This window comes from Eurosta solidaginis, chromosome 1, assembly GCF_040869045.1.
Source record: "Eurosta solidaginis isolate ZX-2024a chromosome 1, ASM4086904v1, whole genome shotgun sequence".
Classification (NCBI taxonomy): Eukaryota; Metazoa; Arthropoda; class Insecta; order Diptera; family Tephritidae; genus Eurosta; species Eurosta solidaginis.
The window spans coordinates 39,105,233-39,128,164 of record NC_090319.1 but is presented as its reverse complement, the minus strand read 5'-3'; the positions used below and the strand labels follow the sequence as shown (position 1 = coordinate 39,128,164).

The following is a 22,932-nucleotide window of genomic DNA, read 5'->3' as shown; positions in this document are numbered from 1 at the left end:
ATGCAGTGGTGCTCACGAAGTATTCTCACAAGAATATAAAAATAAATATGCATGTAAATGTGATTTTTCACTCTTCAGTTTCACAAACTTATTCACTGAGTATGTTGAGCAATTTAAAGACCGATTTGAGATAGATCAAGGATACTTGTAGAATGAGAGAATTTTTTTAATTATACTTAAATCAACATACAAATAAATAGTTTTCATGACTTATTACGTTATCATCAACATATCAAAACTAACACCACCGTAATAATGATCATCAGAGTATTTTATCGCAATATTTTTAGCAAACATTTTACAGTTAACATTGAGTGGCTCACCAATTCGCGTATCGTTCAATTGTATTGCTATAAAAGGCTCAAAGTTGCTCTGATTTATATATTCGTCAAATGTTTTTGTATCACTATTAAGTCCTGCCACAGATATAGATCGACTGTCAGGAAAATATTCAATATGCAACCGGGTACTATTCGCTTTACATGAAATCCACAAACGATCACTACGCATGTGCAGTGGCAAATCAGCAACGATATCCTTCAATTTATGCTCTCTCCAATCTATATCTTTAGCTTGTTGGATTGGAATAAACTTGAAACCCGCAATACGATTGACTTTTAGAAACACGCAAGGCATGCGATTTTCATAGCCATAAGAATCAATTTCTCTACACTCGCCATGATCTTTATGCTTGCCAAATTTTTTCAAGAAGTTTTTTATATTCTCCATTAGTTTCTTGTTATCCTTCAAACTTCCTCCTCGCCAGGTGATACGATTATTATAATAGTTTTCAATGTGAGGATAATATATTAAGCTCGGTTGTTGCTTTAAGACGCGTGGAGATTTTTTTGGCAGTTTCAATAGAAACATCGTTAAACAAAGGTAAAATAACAAACCGATGGCTATGTAAAAGAATATGTAATAGAGTGTTACGGTGAGCCAATATACACATTTCTTCTTCGTTAATCTTCGTTTGATTTCGGCTTCACTTCTAGGCGGCGAAGCATTCCGTGCTATGCTGTGTTTTTTTATTTGTTTTGATTTGGTTTGCTTTCTTCCGACATCATCAGGACCATTTAACTCTGGAACTCTTTGTGAAGAGCTCGCGATCTGCTGTTGGTTTTCGTAATTTTCTCGTCGAAACTGCTTTATGACCACATATTTTCCAGATTTCTCAAACATATTTTTATTTTCATTATATATGTGACACAATTCTTGATTGTTTAGTTTGGCACTGAATAGAAAAATTGTTATCTCAGAAGCGACAGTTTACGTCGAACAATTTAAAGCATAGCGGAGCGATACAAGGTGGCAGCATGGTGACATACCTACAAACATAAATAAAAATCCCATGTACTTTGTTTTTGTAAATTCGATGGACAAATGTCAAAATGGTACTGCGCCGGAAGTTGATGCATCAAATCAAATAAAAAAAGTTTATAATCAGCTGTTCCATGCTGCCACCTTGTATCGTTCCGCCATGATTTAAAGTATGTGCCTTGGAGTGTTGCTAAGTTCCAATTTTTAGTACAATTCTACTCTCGATCTATGATTCTACACCATATAGCGGATTAGGTACCGTGATTTGTCGAGGAAGAACATTACATCTAAACTGATTACATAGTCTATTTTAGCCACATCAAATATGACATGAAGATTTATTACTAACACAAAATACGAGGTTTATAGAATGTGTTATCGAATGATCCAGAGATTCGTAGAGACAACTTAGTAGTTGGACTGTGGTTAGTTGAGCTATAAAAGCGGTGTTCGAAGAAGGCATTAAAGCCAGTTTGATTTTAATACGTTGTAAGTAATTTAAGAGAAATATTAATTGAAGTGGTTGTGATATGATAATGAAGCAGTGACTTGAAGTGTCCATCAGGTGTGGAGGCTATCGCACAGTAGACCATAAAACCAGCGCACGAAGAGGCCGTGAGAATCAGTTTGATTGAGCGCGTTGTAATGATATGCAAATTGGGATTAAATTAAAACTATAAGCAAAATTAATTATAAATCCAAAAAAATTTAATTCTGCCATTTAAAAAAAAAAAATGTTTAATGAGTTTTATGAAATAATTGTACATTAAATTAATTTAAATTTCAAAAATAAATAATTTAACAAAAAAAAAAAAAAAAACAAAAATTCACCTAACCCCCAAAAAATTAGATTTCCACAATATAAAGCATTTTTTTTTTTTAACTAGGTCAATAAAAAAATCATTCTAATGCAAAAAAAAAAAAAAGAAAATATGATTGTGTATTAAAAACATTAAACAAAAAAATTTAAATAATTAAATTTAAAAATACTTCTAAGGAAAATTTTTCTGAAACAAATATACCTGAAAATTATAATTAATTTTTGTTTTGTAAAATTATTTGAGAAAATGCATTCATACATATGTATTACAATTCCATAGCAAACAAATGAAATTATGTAATTTAAAAGTTGTTAAAACTTTTTCAAACTTCAAAAAAATTATAATTGTGTAGTTAACAAAATCCAATGTTAGTAAACTGTTTAAGCGCGCCTGTAAATATTCCACAAAATTTGCCTTAAAAAACATATCAAGGCGAATCCATACCAGGTGGTGGCAAATCGAATTCAACCAATTCGCCGTCCAGAAGAATGTCAAGTCAAAAGAAAATTTTAATTGATTTCGATTAACTGACATATTAAAGTACAAGGCGCTGTATGAAAAATAATCAAGAATAAGCAAATTCGCCTTGAAAACATATAGTACTAAAATGGTGTATAAAAGGAATAGCAACAAACAAAAAAAAAAAAACAATACCTAGAGAAAATTTACAAAGCATGCAGCGGGGCACTCACTTAACTGAAAAAAATTAATTTTAATATCAAAAAAAACAATTAGATTTGTGTAAGAAAAAATTATTTTGGATGGATTTTTCAAATATTTGTGCAGAAAAGTTAATTCTTAATATAATATAAAATAATAATATTAGAATTTCTCTATTTAAGAAAAAGGGTTTCGATGAATTATCTGAAAGAAAAATGCACGAATTAATATTTTTGTATAATTATTTTAGAACAGACATTCAAACAAACATTTTTTAACTAAAAAAAAAATAAATGTAAAGCGCGATAACCTCCGAAGAGATCTAAGGCCGAGCTTTCTCTTTTTTAACTATACAATTAAAATTTCTCTTAAAATTGCAGTTATTTATTTTTTTTTGTTTAATCGTTTCAGAAAATTTATTCAAAACTCTTATTTTTTGTAACTTACATTTGTTTATTTAAAAAAGTCTGTTTTAATTTTTTTTGGTAGTTATTTTTGAAAAATCATCCAATTTTTTTTTTAATACATTTAATACATTTTTTTTTTTTGTAATTATAATAAATTTATTTCTTGTATTCCGGCCTTTTAGTTAATATATTCAAAGAAGGTTTGAGCTCTAGGCCAATATATACATATGTTTATTAAAATACAGCAAATGTGTTTAAACAATGTATATTTATTTGTCGAATGGTTTGTCTTGCCAATATTTCGACTTTCGACTCGATTTGCACCACCAGGTGCAGTCATAAGTTCCTGAAGATGACTTCAGATTGAAGTCGACATATTGGCAAGACAAACCATTCGACAAATAAATATACATTGTTTAAACACATTTGCTGTATTTTAATAAACATATGTATATATTGGCCTAGATCTCAAACATACATTGAATAAATTTTAATAAATTTTTTGATTTAATTATTTTGAAAATTCATACAATAGCTTTTTTTTAATAACACAAGTTAGTTAATTTTATCACCAAGTTATTAACAACAAAAAAAGATATAAAAAGGAGAAAATTTAAAAAATTCATATTTCAAGTTTTTTTTGCATATTTATTTCAGGAAATGTATCCAATTAATTACATTTTTTTTAAATACACTATCCTTATTACTTACTTTTTCAAATTGTGAATTGATAACAAATTTTTTGTTGTGTTTTTTGTAAATAATATTTGTGCATGCTCAAGTTTTTTTTGACATTTTTTACAAATAATATTAAAATCTATGTTTTGACTTCGAAATTAAAGGAAAAAAAAAACAAACAATACAATTTCTACATAGGTTACTTTTTTTAGTAACGCAAATTTCGATATTTTCTAAAACTTATGTTTTGGATTGGTTAGTAAAAAAAATATAAAAACAGCTTGCAAAGTTTACAAAGGCTATTAAAATTTCTGCGAAAGCAGTGCTTGCAAGTATAGGTGTAGTAAGAGCTGCCATGGAATGCCCCATTCGTATTTACCTGCATAATATGCATGCAGTGCATATATGCAAAAATTGAGAACATATGTGGGCTTTTCACTCATATTCATTCTTCTCTATACATGGATGTTTGGCGCGTGGGGATGAATGACTTTCAACTCATTTTTTAATTAAGTGTTTAATGACCATGAGTCGAACGCATTCATTCACTTTATTGCTACTACCTCCAAACAAAGCAACAAATTAATTTCAAATCTGGTAAGAGGTAAGAGTGCTGCTCACATTTAATACCAGACGATTTTGTAATTTACCAAAATTGCAGTCAAAAGTCAGTTTGCATTGGCTTATTTGCGCTTGTTTTGAAATGTTAATTTTATTTGTGAGCGCAAAGGTTGCAATAGACCTGCATCGGTTTGTAAACAAGTTCGCAAATACATTTCATGTATGTATGAGTGAGTGCATTTCTTTTACATAAGTAAATATGTGAACACATTTTATGAGTTCATCGATGATATGTTGCTTTCAGCCATTGCATTGTGGGTCAAATTACTTGTGATTACCAAAAGTTTATGTGGGGTTCGGATACAGTTAGTGAAACACTTGACCTAAAAGTAAACGGTTAGGATAGGTTCAGAACACATGTACGGAAAATTTTCGAGCATACTTTCGGAAATATTTTTTTTGGTTTTGAAAACGCTTGGTGATTGCCAGTTGGTGGCGCATTCATCCAACTACATACTTCCCAATTATTCTACGTCAAACCACTTGTTTTGCCTAGATGAATGCTATGAGGCACATTCATTAAGTAGAATCGACAGATACAACTTTCTTACCTCCGTAAGAAAATGTAAAAACTGTGCGTCTCGAAATTTGAGTCATATTTTCTATAGTCCTAGACATCGTTAGACAAGTTATGAATGACCATCTCTTCGTCCTCTGATAGCTTTATTAGGGGTGCTTCAGTTAGGTTAGGTTGGGTGGCAGCTTCGAAGTAAAACGTTGTGTTATAAAACTGTCGAACATCTTTTTGGTCCGTTGTGTTACCACGTTTCCCAACTGTGATACTGGTGGTCAGTTACTCAGCGGACCGCTGTGTGGCAACGATAAAGTTGGGAATAAAGCAGACATCGATCGGCGATGTTTGTTTTACTTTGTACTTACTCTGGAGAGCCGATTACGTTCCAAATGAGATATTTACGGCTCTTTCTTGCAAAGACTGAACAGCTAAACTGACTAAATGACTCCACCTAGTCGTCCGCTATATAACTAAGAAAACTTGGTCTGTGCAGGATTTAATTGTCCTGCTAGCACCCTAATAACTTCAGATAGATTAACTAAAGAAAACCTCTGATAGCTCCCACGAGCGCTTGAAGTCAACAACAGGCCATAGAACATTCGACTCCCAACATGAGGTGATATCAACCCAACGCTTGCTAAGCTGACCACCTGTTCGGAAGCATAGAACAAGTGTTTAGCGGGATCCAAAATCATGTTGGAATATTCAATTCGCAAGCACCCAAAAAACCAGCTTAACAGTTGCCATGGTTATGCCCTAGAACCCAATTAGTAATTAATGACAGTCGACCTCACGGTGACGGAGCTTATCGCTTTGATATCCACCTCACTAGCTACGTAAATATTAGATGACCCCGCAGCTTGAATTTGCTTGCTGGGTGCTTGAAAAATTTATGTACATATATTGGAATTATTGTCGATCATCCCTTGTTAAATTTGTTTTGGGGCCAAAAGATGGTGCCATCTTAAGTGCAATTTTTAGTTCTACATACATAAATATCAATATTGGGTTTCATCCGAATTTAGACGATGTTAATTGTTTGTTATTCATTTGCTATATATTTGATGAAATAACCTCAAAAAACCAATATTATGGATGCATTCAACGTACATATGTGAGGTTCTTGAGTACCGGTCAGTTCAACCTAGGTTGGGTTAGGCCATTCCACAGCCGTGCTCAAACTAATCTCATGCCAAATTTCACAAAAAATCGTGGTGCGGTGTGAGTGAGCAAATGCAAGAAAGCTCGACCAAACAAAGCTGAATGGCTTGATAAGGTTGTATTTTGGGTTGCAGTTGCTGTTTAAAACAAACAACTACAAATGTAGATACATATATACCTAAATTTATATACAGACATACATATGTGTGGTGCATTTGGAGTGTAAATACCCCAACTGCATATTGCAATTTGGTATAACGCACACACAAACAAACATTCGAACGCCACGCGACTGCAATACAATAGAAAACGAGAAGACTTGCGCTACGTTGGCGCATAGACTTTGAACTGAATGGGTGGACGATGGCAGACAAAACCAACTTTAACTTTATGAAGGTCTAGAGAGTCCAACAAACCCAAAATGCAACGGAAATGCAATATTAGCATGCACTCATACCAACACCGCTTTTTTTTTGTACCCATCAACTCGACCGCTTCGTCAAAATGTCCATTCGTAAGTTACTATATCGCTATTACTTAATCAACCAACCACCAAGTGCATCCACCTACTCACCTTTGTGTGCAATGATGATGCACCTCCATGCCACCAATACTCGACCATTCGTTGTGTAGCACTAGAGACGAGCTTACGGAATTGCAAATAATGAACTTTTCGTTGCCGATTTGTTTGCATTGCAATGCATTGAATGCAATTCTGGATTTTCATTTTCATTTCCTTGCATTTCTGTTGCTGTTGGTGTTGCGTTGGTAACAAAAAAAATTCAAAAGAATAACAAAAAAAAAAACAACAATGTGCATACTTTTAAGTTAATCGACAAAAAGTCGTTCGTGATCCACGCAACCGCAACCTCTTGGCCGCGCGACGTCCTGCTTGTTTCAAACAAAACAAACAAACAACGATACGATAAAACATATATAAGCATTAAAGTAGATATTTATTATCCTTGTAAAATGTGCGGTTGGGAGTGCATCATATGTGCAGTAAAAAAAAAAAAAATTTAAAATTCAAAATCATAGTAAGCTGCAACGACTTTGGTTTCAATTGAAATTGGCCAGGCAATGCAAGAAGAAAAAAAATTAGAAAAAAAGAAAAAATTGACTATTGGTCGTATAAAAGTTTGCAAAGCCAACTTTCTATTATAGCAGTTGGTTGCATATATGATATCACATGCACGACTCATATGCAACTCACCCATACCATTTATCCTTATACTTATGTGGGTATGACTAGGCGCATTATGAGTTTGAGTGCATTGTTTGCTGCACTTACCGCATTCTTTGCATTATTTTGCTAGATGCAATTTGTTTGGTTGCGCTGCCAAAAGCTTTTCAATTAGAAAGATTTACAGACACGCTGCACTTATTTTTCAGCAATACAATGATTTTCGCAATCTCTATATCTATTACATGCGCCGCAACCCGGCTCTAATCTTACACCCTTAACACATTGCCAGTAGAGCGAAAATTTTGTTGCTAACAATTTCGCTTATTATGCATATTTTCTCATCACTTTTAGTGACTTATTTGAGGAATTAATATTTTTTTTATTTTGTCGGATTTTTCCTAATCTTTGCTAGTTAATAAGAGCGCATTATAGAATGGCATGTGTGTGTTGCGAGCTGTGAAAAGTTTTTTTGGTAACCTTCATATATAAATGGTCGTAGATAGGGATGGGAGCAGGGTTGGAATCAAAAGAGTGCGCTAACCCCAACTGAGGTTTAGCAAACATTTTGCACTGAGTTTGAAAAAAAGCTTCCTCTCGTGTAAATCTAGAGCAGCGATGCCTTGAAGAGCTTCGTAGAGCGCTGGAAATTTATTCTGCGTTCACCTAAATGCCGTTTGAGCGAAGCGACTAGGGCTGACTACATTCACGACGGCGGTGTAGCCGCCACATCTGTCATATTATTTTTACTTATGTTCTTATGAGCGTCGTTATTTTCGGCGCGACAGTGCAGCACGACAATCAATCACGAAAGCTGTTGTAGCCAGATTAAACCTAATTCTATTTTTGGGTAGCGACAGTGAGTGGCGTCCTTTTCATTTTGTCAATAAAAACTAAAATAGAAGTAAATAACAGATAAGAAAAGCTAAAATCATCCTTTTGGGGGTTTTTTAAAAACAATTAATATTTTTTCTCAATTTTTCACTACTGTTTGCTGTAATTTATATTGGTGGCTGCTGCTTTCAAAGTAATCAAGCACCAATGCTCGGCTACGGTTGTCGTCAAGCTTTGCTTTATTGTGGTTGTGTTCTGTAGACGCCGTGTTCAATGTGATCAACCCTACTGAGAAACAGCAATCAAGCAGTAAATCAGTTTTCGCTTGTACCATAGATTAGATTGATACGAATCTTTTGTTTATGCTCTCATATTTTCGCTCTCACGAGGGATTTATCTTCTAGTTGTTGCTGGCAACAATCACAGATAAATCCCTCGCGCCAGCTAAAGCGGGTACCAGAACAAAAAATGTGCCAGCCAATACGAAAAACGTGCCAAAAATTTTGGTAAACTTTAGTTTGACCTACAACTGTAGAATAGCGTTCAAAAATTATGGGAAAAAGGATAAAAATACTTGTTTTAGTGTAAGTATTATTAGTTCGAAGGCGGAGGGTAAATATTATTTCCCATTCAAAAGTTATCACTAAAAACAGGTTTTGTAAATATGAACTCCCTATGCAACCAGTCCATTTTGATCACAGAGCCTGGAACGCCAGACATGTAGGATAAGCCCTATCCATTAAATAATGTTAACTTTTATATCATAGGTCCGATTTACTGAAATTTCAAAAGAATATATGGTTTTCACTGCGAGTTAAATGCGTTACAATATTTGACTAATTAATTTAATTGATATGATAGTTTTACTTAGATTTGTTTATATTTAACTCTAACTAGTCGTATTATTGTAAAATAACTTTAAGGAAATAAATATTTTACGACTATCATTTTATTAAATGATTGAAACTATAATCGCCGAAATGTATGTCAAAAATCCCCATTTTCAGATCTATTAATTTTTGTTTGGAGTGGCATCATTGATAAAAGTTATAAAAAATGTGCATTTTGACAGCGCTCTCTCGAAACAAAGAGTTGCAAATCCATTCATCTATGGCTTGTACCTCAAGCAGTGAGAATGGCAATGAAAAGAGGAGGGGGAGATGTTAAATTGGGAGGCAGAAAGATTAAGTGCGAATGAAACCAAAAGGAGGGGTTTTGTAAAACAGTATAAACGGTAGGACAATTCTGTCTACAACTTCTATTTCTTTACTGCATAGGTGGTATGATACTGGTTGAGGACGCGCATGTTCTTTGATTTTGGCTCGCTGATGAGGATTTTTATCAAGCGGATAAGATGGCACCGCATTTTCTGTCTTCGCAAGTACAAGGTCCTAACGAAATTCTCACATGTTTTTTGATTGTTTAGGTTGACCTGGGTGGTCCGTGAGGACTTCACATAGACTGAATAATAATGACTCTTTATCATATTCTCTAAGTGTGTGGAAAATATGCTGCTGTCCTTGATACCCAAAAAAAAAAAAAAGAAAATGAGGTCTTCTCTCTAAATAATGCTTCTTTTATGCTTTTTGGTAAAATCGAATTGTCTTCAAATTGAAGAAACGCGTTTTGTAGCAATATAGAAGGAAGTTCCCAAATAAGTGCAGATCAAACAGAGCGTTATTAAGTTTCACGAATTTTTTCTCCTCCTTTTTTTGGAATTTTTGATACGCCCATGCTTCGAAATGTGCTACCAAAAACTTAGTTGATGTAGGCGCACATCTCCAGCAACTTTTGTTAGAAGCTTGAATCATTATTTATTTTTAGACGTTCACCATATTCAAGCCATGCGCCACATGACATCAGCCACTTCGTCACTATTTCGTTCAGAAAGTCTGATTTTAATTTATTTTCAGCATTATGCACTTTTCGTTGACTTATTTACCCCTACGCATGCTGCCCTGTACTTATGTATAATGTAAGTTTAGTAGTAAACAATTGTAATTATTACAAGTGTTGCTGCATCGCAATTTGAAAGAGATTAATGCATCATTGTTCGATTGGGGGCGCGGGCTTAAAAAGTGTCTAACAAAGCAATCGATGCTTACTATGCACTTAGCAAATACAAAAGTAACAAAGCGATATTGTACACTATTAGCATAAGTCAAAATCTTTTTGATAACTTTCGTAATATAACCTTCCAACTTTTGAGTCGCTTAGTTCTAACTCATGCTTATCAACTAATATAAAGCTGCCCTTGTACATACATTACAGATTGAAGGATTTCAATCAAATTTTGAAAGGGGTAGATTGTATCGTATTTACTTGGACCGTTTTGTGAATACTTGAGAACTGTTTCGTGAACATTTCGTGATGGCTTCAGGAACACTTCTATATTATTTTAAGCATCATTTCAAAACTATTCGAGTACAATATTCGGTAACTTCGAGATAATTTCTGAAATATTTTCCGAATTATTTTAAAACTATTTCGAGACCTATTTGGAACAGTTTCCAGATCGTTTTAGGACCCTTTTAAAATCGATTCGGTATTATGTTCGGAATTCCTTCGAGATTATTTCGGAATCAGTTTGGAACAATTTCAGGATCACTTTGGGATTATTTTAGTTATAATTTCGGGACAACTTACATACATTTCGGGAGTTATTTTACCTGTCATTTCAAGATAACATCAGGATCACATCAGGATAATTTCGGAAATATTTTCGGAATTATTTCAAGACTATTTCGTAACAATTTTGAACAGTTTTCGGACCACTTCGATGTTATTTCAGGAATAATTTCGGAAAGACTTTAGGATCATTTCCAGACTATTGGGGAAGTTAAAACTCAAGTTGTTAATTAAGTCAAGAACATTAACCTACCCTAATCTACTTACAACGAGCCATGCATTACACAGAAAATGTCCGACAGTCTCTCACCGTACTCTGAAGATTATTTCTAATTCTAGTCTGGTCGTGCCACTTTTCTTATCGCACAAATCGCTGTACTTTTCCTCTGCTGAAGTGCTGATAATTGTATCGGAGGCTTACTTCGTTTTACCATTTTTCATTTTACGATTATTTAATTTCGATTTAAGTACATATATATTCTTCGTTTTTTGGAGCACCAGATATAAATTAACTTTTTTTTAACTGTCTTCAAATGTCTGGACATTATGGCTCTTGTCTACAATAGATTATTTGGCTAATCGATTAGTCGAGTAGCGGCTTTAGCATTGGTCGAAAATCGACTAGCTATCATTATTTGAATATTGATGGTTTCATAAATTAAAATTTTTATCCTTAACAAATAAAATTAAAAAATATCTGGGATTTAATTTGTTTTTGTAAAAGTTAAAAAAATTTTCTGCAAAAGAGTTTCCGGAAACGTAGCTGGATATGAAACTTCTTCTTAAGTTCCGAGAATGCAAAAGAAGCAAAGTGCAAAAAATGCAAATGGCTTACAATAACTTGACAATGTTTTTACGAAAACCATAACTCATTTAAATTTACAAAGAAAAAACGATTTGAATCTGTCACTGACCGAAAACAAACTATTATATCGGTTAGTGATAATCGAATATTTTACCAAGCAACCTGGAAAAGGTGATTATCAAGAGCTCTACTGGGCATACCCCTCGTTAAAAGATGTATTAATTAATCAAACAAGGCCTCTGAGCATATTAGCTCCCAACATTTTCATTGCTTCCGTTTTCCGGACACAACCCAGTCAAAACAATTTTTTTTATTTATAAATATGGGTTGAGTTTTAAGGCCATAATTAGGAATTATGCAGTTGGTTTCGAAAATATGGTAAACATTTGGTTGTGAAGACGAAACAAATTTGCGCAGTTTTAAGAGTAAACACATCAGATGTAGGCAATCGTGCGTTTCCTGCACAGTGATTGGATTCTTATCGTGGAATTGGTGTTACTTGTTATCGAAATTCTCATTCTCTCTATGACAGTTCAAGCATCGACTGTTTGTTAAGTCTAAGGCAATGTGTAAATAAAAGTTAGCTGTTTTATTGGTTTTCGTGTATTCACAATAGATTTTAGGGATTTCTTCTACGAAAAATTCACAATTACAGATTTAACTGGGGGCTGGTCATCCTGTATTGGTGGAAACGACAACGCCAAATGGAGCTATCTGAAGAATTGCTAACTCACAATTAAATTCTAAGTTAACAAAAAAAGATGGTGAAAATGACCCCTTTTTTTTTATAGTTTTTAGGGAAGATATTTATTTTGGACCATCCTGAATCTTGTGAAATGGGCATTTATGTTTTGAAGATTGTACATTTTACAGTGCTTTGCCCCATCCAATAGGTGCGACCAATCACAAATTGTCATCAATGTCCTCTAACGGGAGTCCATGGAAACCTGCTGTTTCAACAGGGTTGGACTATAATGAGAGGGGTGTTAGAGGCGTTGGTTCCACAGAAAGAATGGCTCGTGTCATGTGTGGACACTTTGTAATTTGGACATACATTTTCTATGTCGGGGTTGATTCTGGATACAGTACCCAGATCGAAGTTAAGCTAGAGTGACGCGCGTTTCCCTAGGGAGAGTATGTTCCCCCTCTGCTAGTTCTGGGTATTTTTCTTTAAGTACTCGATTCGCCCGTCAATTCCCGGCGTAGAGGTCCGACGATTGCCGGTGGATATCTCTGAGGACCTGCTTGTGCTTTTTTGCTTCATACGGCTGTGTTCTCAGGTGTCGTATTTCCTCATAATGCTTACAGAGCTGACCCCTTAAGCCCCTGAGCGGTATAGCCTCATCAATCAGATGTCTGTTGGGATGTTCAACAGAAACTGTTTGGTTATCATTTCATTTCTCTCTCTAATGGGGAGTACTCTCGCCTCATTATGTAGATGGTGTTCTGGGGACAGAAGATATTGTATTGATATGATTCAGTATCCGATGTTTTTAGAACGTAACGTGGAACATGTGTAAAAATTAACTGTTACAAAAGACTTTTCTTCCTTAGTTTACGCAGGGGTTAAGGTAAGAAATCTAGGGGATTGTTCTATTAAAGTTAAATGCAAACTAATTCAAGTGCCACCTACATATGTATGGTTGCAGCTTCTTCTCAATATAAAGAAAACTAGCAAAATTTTATTCGATGTGAGTCTTTCCATTCCCGAATAAAGAAACCCAAAATCGTAGCAATTTTTCTACACAAACGTTGAAAGATGAAAATTGTTGAGTACAAAACATCTACCCTTTAAGACAATACCGTCCCGTATTATGAGTTTATATGTAAATATGACATCTATGGACTTTTGCCACTGCTCTCAATGCAGAAACACGCACAATGTGACAGCAGGAGTAAGATATTTTCAGCTGCATACCAAACTCATACATACATACATAGAAGCGAAATAATTAACCCAGAAGCTACAAGCTGAGCTATTGTTTGTTCAGATTCAAAATCACACATCACAAAACCCAATAACTGAAGCAGCACAAGGCGGTTTGTAATTGTAAATAAGAAGACAACTTAAAAACCAACAATCAGTTGAAGCAAAAAAAAAAAACAATCGAAAAATATTGGGGAAAAGTATGGCAAATTCGCATGAGATAAGATGCATCTGATATTCAGTGGTTGATTATAAGACATATGATATATGAGTAGATCAATTCAAAGCAGCTGGTTTTTGTGACAAACAAAACAAAATGACAAATATAAAAGAAAAATTGCAATACTTTACTTACATACATACCAAGGCACCTAGATACGCTTTGATATCAAGACAACCCCTTTAAAACTCTTACACTCTCGCAAGTGTTTTTTGGTAGATATGCATGACAATAAAAACACTGATGGATATATGAAAAGTAGGAAAATAGAAAAGTAAAAGGAACAATGCATCAAAAGCAATTCGCGTGTGAAAATTGTTTTGTTCTTGAGAATGATTTCTCCCAAAATTTCAGCTTGCTTGTACTATAGAGTGAAAACACTTGAATTTATTTGAAAATTTTATTAATGCAAACAAAAATTTAAGAAAAATATTGCCATTGCAAGGGTAAGACAATTTGCCAGCCATTCAGTGAAAATTTTTGTTATTCTTCATATGTACTCTCATACGAACAGATTTATGTGACAAAAGTAGCTAAAATCCAGCTATTGTTATTTCAAAATGTTTGAACTGGTTTTGCATGTATGAAAAGTATACGGATTTAAGAGAGACTCTAATCGATTGTTACGCTGGTTTTTTCTGTTTTAGATAATTTATGTTTTTATAACCAGTTGTGCTAGCATGCTTATGGTTATTCCAACGAGAGTCGGAAAGTAGTGTAAAGGTGAGCCGAATCACATTCTTTTGGCGATATGAGTAATGAACTACGAATAATTGTAGTAGAGTTCAACAACTTTAAAAATTACTTGAAACTGCTTGTTAGCTAAAGTTTTTAACTCAACACAAGAAAAAAAAAAGGGCGAAATTCGAAAAATCTCGAAAAACTGAAAAACTTTAAAAATTGTTTTGAATTTTTTCCGAAAAGTACATTTAAAAACAAATTTAAAAAAAAAAAGATCCCAAACGGTCAATTTTTGAAAAAGTTATAGCATTTTGAAAACAAAAACTGTGTTTTTTTTTTAAATTCATAACTTTTTTTGAGTTGGATGAAAAAATTTGAACTTCTGAAAAACGTCTTTCGTAAGCTAGAAAAAGAAGAAAAACTTTCAACAAATTCTAAAGGGGTCGGGTTCAAAATTGGTCGAAATGGGATGGAATACCCCATATATTTCAAAACATTTTGGTGACTTTGAGAGGAGTTTGCAATGGAAGCTTATCCACATCTGCCTAGGTTGGGTATAATCACGGCTAGAACTTGAATGTGGGAATTAAAGTGGACGTTCTCAAGCAATGCTCTGTTCTTATGATGACCCATACAAGAGTGTATAAAATATTTATGCAAGAAAGGCGAACAGTCTGCCTGCATGAGTTCATAAGTGGTGTTTCATTGGTCCACCGCCTACCTTTGGGGTTTACTGAAAGATCCCGCAGATGAACATTGGGGTTACCGGGGTCACAGAACTGCAATTCGGGTTGAATTTTACAAATACATAAAAATTGTTCCCTACGGGCGAGACAAAATTTGTTTTTGTCTCAGTGGCACATGATTTCTTTGTTTTGCTGACAATTCGTCTTAGGTTGTTCCCCATTTCTTACGTCTTCTCGCGTAAGAATCAGTTGTTTCCGTCTTTTGTTATGATAGTTAGTTGAGACGAAATGAACGTTCGTGTCGCAATAGAGAATGAAGCCTAGTTCTTGAACAAAAACAGTACTGTTTTTTTAAGCTATTGCATAGATTTTATCGCGGGCTTGGCGACTAAATCAAAAAAAAAAAAAAAAAACCGTAACGGATATTTGTCAAAAAAGTTTCGAAAAGGCTCGAAAAGGTTCGAAAAAGGTTCGGTGTTAGCAACAGGCCAAATACATAAAATTGGATCTCTATCATAAAGTTAAAATTAAAGTTAGAGTTAAAGTTAAAGTCAAAGGTTAAGTTAAAGTTAAAGTTAAAGTTAAATTTAAATTTAAAGTTAAAGTTAAAGTTAAATTTAAAGTTAAAGTTAAAATTAAAGTTAAAGTTAAAGTTAGAGTTAAAGTTAAAGTCAAAGGTTAAGTTAAAGTTAAAGTTAAAGTTAAAGTTAAAGTTAAAGTGAAAGTTAAAGTTAAAGTGAAAGTTAAAGTTAAAAATAAAGTTAAAATTAAAGTTTAAGACAAAACTTGAATTAATATCAAAGAAAACAAAATGTTGTATAAATATTATAATTGCATAAGCTGATAATATGCAATAGCTTTACCGCGGCAGTCCCCGAGTGCCACACGTCCTTTTTTTGTATATTTTGTTTTGTATTGATTTGCTATTCAAAGCTGGAAAAAAATACTTTGGTTTATCGTGTTACATATTTGCAATGGCGTAGCAAATACATAGTCGCATATTTTGTCAATGTATTGTGCAAATAAACTACACCAGTTTGCAAATGCAATGATGCACAAAATCCTGAACTCCCCTAATGTGAACACAAAAATTTTCAGTAATAAGACGTTGACATAAATATAAGAGATTCTCACAGACTTGATTTGGTAATGCGGCGAATCTTTTTATTATTTTTAATAAAAATTCTCCAATAAACTGTTTCTGTTAACAAACGGCAATATGAATTTCGCTAACAATATGATTTATTTAAAATTTCCTTTCATTTCGTTTCACTGCCAAAAAATGTTCTCTATAAGACAGAGTGGGATATATAAAGATTACGTATTTTTTTTTTGTTGTTGTTGTACCCGTTTTGCATAAATGTTTTTAATGTGTGAAGAAATACGTGTGCCTATATTCCTGCCCTTTCATCCACTTGTGGCATTATTTACCTTTACAGGTACAGCGTATTTAATCTATTTTTATTTTACTAAGCCTAATCTGTTTCATTGTTTGAGATATATTTTTGTTTTTACATGTATGCGTAAATAATATTGCTTCACACGTGCACAATATTTGCTAATCTTTACTGATTTGCGTATTTTCGCAGATTGAAATTAAAATCCTTCTACATTGAGTACAGTCTATGTTGCTTTTCACAAAGGCATATGCAAAAAAAATCTTTGTCGATTTTAATATGTATATGGTTGTTAGGTAGGTATTTGGTAAGAATTGAATATACATAAAAAATGTGGAAAATGTAGAAACCATAACATCATTTTTGTATTGATTGGAAAACACTTGTTAGTAATATGGAAACTTTCTACATTTTTTATCGCACTCAGCATTTAGGTGATTAAATTTTGAATTTCCCTTCATATCAATACAATTTGATCACTCTTTCTGACTAAATAATGAGTTATCATACAATTGAACAAAAAAAAGTAATCACATATGAATACTTTTGATGATCAAAACCTGAAAATCATTTTTCGATCACTTTTCGGAATAACTTTTGAAGCCCTTTGATGATTAAATTTTATTATTTCATAAAAATCAACAAAAAGAATAAGCAAATATGAATACTTTTGATGATTAAAAACTGAATATTGTTTTTCAGTCACATTTTGGAATCATATTTGAATCAAATGTGTTTACTTTAGGTGATCAAAAATATATAATCATTTTTCAATCAGCTTTTTTGAATCTTTTCCGACTATTTTTGGTGACTGAAAAAATATATAAATTTTTTTTTATTTATACAAAAGTCATTGTGACGAATACTAGCAACACTAAGGGGTACTATCATCTCTAAGCCGATACTAAGCAGTGACTCGTATGCACATCAACAAATCAATCATTATGTCTACCCATATATCCATACGAGCAGCGGAGAAGAGACGCACAAACACATGCATATATCTTATTTGAGATGCTCACAAAAGAAGACAATAATTTGTGCAAGTATACTCACATATACACGCGCATATGAGAAGCTATAAACGTAGTTATAGCTGATAACTAACTAGTAAATTCTTGAATAGAAAAGCCTAGAAATATGCAACGAGGAAACCACACAGTATAAAAGGTAGCAACAGTAGAGGCACGACGATCAGTTTGATTTAAGCAAGCTATTGCGAAGTATAAGTGTTATTGTGAAGTACTTTAATAAATACCATTTTGCATTATTGAATAGTGGAGTTATTTATTCAACTGTTTAGTGATACGAACGTTAGTAGAAGGTTGCAAATAAGCGGTATTGCACTAAATTCGTTACAATATTGTAAATGCTGCTCATAACCGAAGATGTCCCCAATCATTTCTCCACCTTCGGCTTCCCAGAAAATACATAATGGTTGGAAAATACAAAGTTTGTGAGCTATTTGAACCCCATGTAAGTGAAACTCTCTTGATATACCTGAGTACGGCTTCAACATCCCGTACCTTATGTTGGATGTTGTGGTCGCACGTGTATATCAGTCAAGTTTGTTTGCGAGTTAGTGGTTCCTATAGCTCACTTCTGCATGCTTTATAACCCTGATGAAATAAGATTATTATGTAGTATCTTATTTGGAATGAGATATGAAGAATAAATGCATGATAATCGCATTCAAAAATGATTCAAAAATCTCAACCAAAACGATTGAAATATGTTCACGAATATTATCAGAAAATGACTGTGAAAAGCAGTCAAATATTACTCTAAAACAATTAAAGTTCAATTTTACAAAAATATCAAATATTAATAAAAAGCGTTTCGAAACATGAATCAAAAATGATTATTCAAACATTTATGGTACATTTTTCTCCCGGCGATACATTAATTTTCGAATAGAAAATACTTTTAAATTTGAACGTTTTAATCATATTGGGGTATGATGTTTGAATATTTTATGATCAAAAATTTCAAAAAATGCTTTATGGAGCGAGAGAATACCCGCATTGCTTCGATTTTGAAGTTCAAAATAATAATAATAATATAATTAATTTTTAAAAGGTAATATCACGTTTCTCCTTGTAACCTTTGAAAGACTAAAATGGAACTGCAATTTAACCACGCCCCAAAAAAATTTTGCCCACTGCTTTTGCTTTATTGCTTCTAGTAGGTGGCAATGCAATTTTCTTAAAATTTTATTTTTATATTCATATTCATATTTGCCTATCATTTGACAACATTTTAATTAATTCTAGTCCACTTCAATCTGTTGATTATCTTTACCAGTTTTTTTTTGCATTTTCATTCGTTTTCGTTTCATATCAAAGTATATTAACTCAGGAAGTATAAATCTATGCAGTCTCCAAGTCACTGACGCTATTAAAAAGTTATCATTTATCAAACAAATTCATATTATTTAACAAATAGTCTAGTAAAACTTTGTTCGTTCCTTTGTTGTTGTATTGTCCACAAAACCGTTGGCTAGCAAAGAAAACTTCATAATAAAGAACGAATATTGTAAAAGCATTGCAGCATCAAGAAAATTGATTAAAATATTGTAAAATTTTTTTTGTTCATTATTACAATTTTTTCGTTTCTTTGTCGCGCTCGTTTTCTTTTGGGTTCCTCCTACTTTTCTGTGATTGTCACTATTTCTTTGCGTTTGTTTGCATATTTGTTGACTTTGTACTTGCAATTATTTGGAAATATATATTCATATTTTATTTTACTTAATGATTGTTGTGAAAAATTAGTGGAAATGCTTTTGTGTTGTTTCAAAAGAAATTTTCGCAGAGAACTTGCTTTCTAGCTTTCTCCCCCTTTCAAATTGTTGCTGCGTGAAAATAAAGGCGTCAAATGGAAAATATGCAAAGATTAAAATATTGTAAAAGCGTTTCTTAATTTAATACAAAAGGACATTTTTATTTACAAATTAAATACCTATCTGTTAATTTTTTGTGTTTAGGCCCGGTTTTCAGTAGTGGGTTAACCTAAGCTTAAACTAAGTTTGCTTACACTCTAGTCAAATTTAAACTCTAGTTAAACTACTGAGCAGCTTTGCAGTCACAGTTTAAAGTCGCCTTTGGGGTATGTGAGGCAACATTGTTTTTGTTATTATCTGGATAATTTGTAGATACGACAACAGCTGGATTTTGCTTCCCCTAAAAACATTTAAAAGATATTTCTCCAGCGAAATATATATCTAGTTCCAACATCGTTATCTAGTTATTCTCAAACCAGATAGTTCTCAAGTTGATATCCAACATTATTCTCCAATCACTATCCAACCTTTCAGAAATTTTGTAAAATTTATATTTCTCGAGTTGGTCTCCAACGTCATTAACATTTTTAAATTATTATCGAACCTATCGGAGATTTTGAAAAATGTACAGTTCTCAAATGAATATTCAACACGTTTCTCCAGTTGATATCTTACATTGAATATCAAGTTGAGATGAAGTTGAAAAAAAATGTCCAAGTACACTATGATTCTCAAGTTGAGCCACTGTTTCGTAACAACTCTTGGGATTTTAGAGGTATGCTAGTTATGAGCATAAGCTCTAATAATACTCAAGCCCAAATGCCTGTTGGGTATATTCGACGCCATTTCGAAAGAACGCAAATAACCGATAGGTTAACTAGAGTTTAAGCCTGCCAGATCGGCTGTTTAGCTCAGCTTAAACTTCAGTTAAAGTAGACTGAAAAATTGCAGAATAATTTTAAGCGTAGTTTAACTGACAAACTGAGTTGAACTTGTACTGAGACACCGGGCCTTAATAATTGCAACTCCGAAAAAGAAAAAGTCAATGCAGCTGAGTTATCGTTTTAAGACTTATCGAGGTAAACAGCCGCAACTGTATTGTTTTTGGCAAATATTTATTTTAAATAACAAACCAGTATGTTTTTCGTAGATACCACCTACTTTTATTGAAATCTGGGATACGATACAATCAAATCTTATGCTATTTAAAATAATTTTTTAAGTTTTATATTTCGAACGTAAAGTAATAATTATTGAGAGATTTTTAGATTTCGCTTGGTAAATAACAGTTAATTTAAATTTTTTTTTTTTTGCTTAGATACTTAAAGTTGTTTCTACACAATTACCTATGGTTTATAGCATGGACCTCCAAAAATTGCCCTTTCGCATGAGCACAATTGTGTTTAGGGATTGGCACATGTCAGAGATCGCAGTAACAGTTCCCACAACCGATATCTTCAATTAAAATATTTATTATATAGTTCCCACAACCGATATCTTCAATTAAAAATAGTTATTTAAAAACACTATTTAATAACTGTTAAACACCGAATTTGCTGGTTTCGGTTTCTCAAAAGAATTGGCTCGATAAAGAGGACAACCGATTGCCGTAAAGAAAACAAAGCAAAAAAAAGAAAAGATATTAATAGAAGGGTAAGAGAGTGCGAGGCAAGCAAATAGGGGAAAAGAAAGATAATAAACCAAAGAGGAAATCAGACGAAGTGTTATCGATTTGTTATAAAAGTATTAGCGGTTTATTATCGACAAAAAGTAGTATCGCCCATTTATCTATTTAGTATCGATTTAATATCGGTTCGCTCCCGGCGTCTCATCGGCTAGGTATAGAAAATTCATTCATTCGTTATATAAGGATTACGTATTTGTCAATAACAAATATTGTCGATGAATTACCGATTTGTTATTAAAACGCTATCGACCTTTGTCACTGACAATGTTTCGGTAGCGATTCTATAACTTTTTGATAGTACATCGATAACTTTTTGGTAAAAACTCGTAATTTTTCTATTAAAAATCGATAAATTTCCAGTACCGAACGTTATAGGTAAATATATAGATTTTCGATATCAATTAGATAAATTTTCGACTTTTTTCTGTAATAAATCGATAGCTTTTCGATAACTTTTAGATATTTTTAGATAACAAATCGGTATTTTATCGATCAAAATTCGATAGCTTTTGAATAACAAACCAATAATAATACGCCGCCAATAATTTTATAATAATGGCCGTACAAAAACCTTTCGTATTCATAATTGAACTTTTCCGAACCCTGTCAAAATGATTCCCACAGCCGAGATTATGCTGAAATTGTCATGTTATCCAAAATATTCCTTAATACATTATCTCAAAATTATCTTAAAGTAATACCTGAAGCAATTACCCAGAAAACCCAAAAATAATCCAGAAAACATCATTTGATGATCTTATGCCAATGCCGGAATTATACCAACATTATTACAAATAACCCAAAATTATCAACAAACGGCTGCGGAAATACTGCCCGCGTGACCCCGAATGTAAGATTTTTCTACTTTAAATTGAAGAAATAACAACTATTTGGCTTCAATGCGCTGCCACTTTTTAATTAGATCTATTGTGTTTGACCTTTTAGCCTGTTACGGTTTGTGGAGGCTTTTAATGTTTCTAAGTATATCTTCAGCCTTTTTACTCCATATCACGGATGGATTAAGAGTCACGTCACCTAGATGAAAGAGTCTCTGCCTTGCCAGAGAGACGCATTCGCAGGGAATGTGAAATGGAATTTCATCATCCAGCTCACAAAAGCGACAGAGTTGTTTATCGGATAGATTTAATTTACTAAGATTATAACGTAGAATACAGTATCTCGTATAGTACCCAGTGAGAATTCGTTGATCCTCTCTGTTAAGATGAATAAGTTTGGCTGATTCTCTACTTACTGAGAGTATCAAGAATTCAACCTTTTTTTGCCCTGCGTGGTCAATCCAGTGTTATATGAACTGCCTTGTTGCCCAGTTATGTATGGTTTCCCTAGTGTGCGACTTAGTAAGCTTACAGAAGGGCTCTGGATCATGGAATGCTGCTATAGCATCCTGCTTGGCTAGATAGTGTGCTTTTTCGTTACCTTTCTGTCCCAGATGCCCAGTAATCCATCCTAACAAAACGCAGTTTTTTACTCCCACTTCATTTGGGACTTCATTGTTGTTGCTGTTGTAGCAATGTTGACTTCAATGTATTCATTCACTAGCGTAGAAGTAGTTTTGTAAGAATGCTGCCTTGGCCGTCTAACATTCTCTTCGACGACACGCCTCTTTTGGTGTACTTCTTATGCAGGTAACATTACCCGTTCAGTATGATTTTTTGGTTTAAGTTTTGACCCATAAAAGTTATTTGCAATCCCTTATTGACACATTAATAATAGTACAAGCAAGCATATGTTTGCCAATTATATCTCAATTAGCAAACAAACAAACAACAAATCTTTGCTTCCTACAAATTGATCTTTTCATTCAAGTGGTCGCAAGGCACAAAGAAAATATTGCAATGAAAAAATTTGCGTCAGCAGTTAACACGCACTTCCCTATAAACAAAATCAGTAGAAGACTCACTG

The 22,932-nt window shown here is 33.2% G+C and overlaps 2 protein-coding genes across 10 annotated transcripts in view; both read right to left on the bottom strand.

The window, feature by feature from the left end:
• Window positions 1-22,932, bottom strand: part of pros (prospero) — a 294,879-nt gene that overhangs the window by 140,346 nt on the left and 131,601 nt on the right. The gene's annotated exons all lie outside the window — the stretch shown is intronic.
• LOC137236467 (sodium/potassium-transporting ATPase subunit beta-1-like) lies at window positions 214-6,785 on the bottom strand. The gene is made up of 2 exons (XM_067759111.1): window positions 6,757-6,785; window positions 214-1,234 (listed from the first exon to the last, which is right to left on the bottom strand). Exons 1-2 carry the CDS (start codon window positions 6,783-6,785, stop codon window positions 214-216), a joined length of 1,050 nt encoding a protein of 349 aa, XP_067615212.1.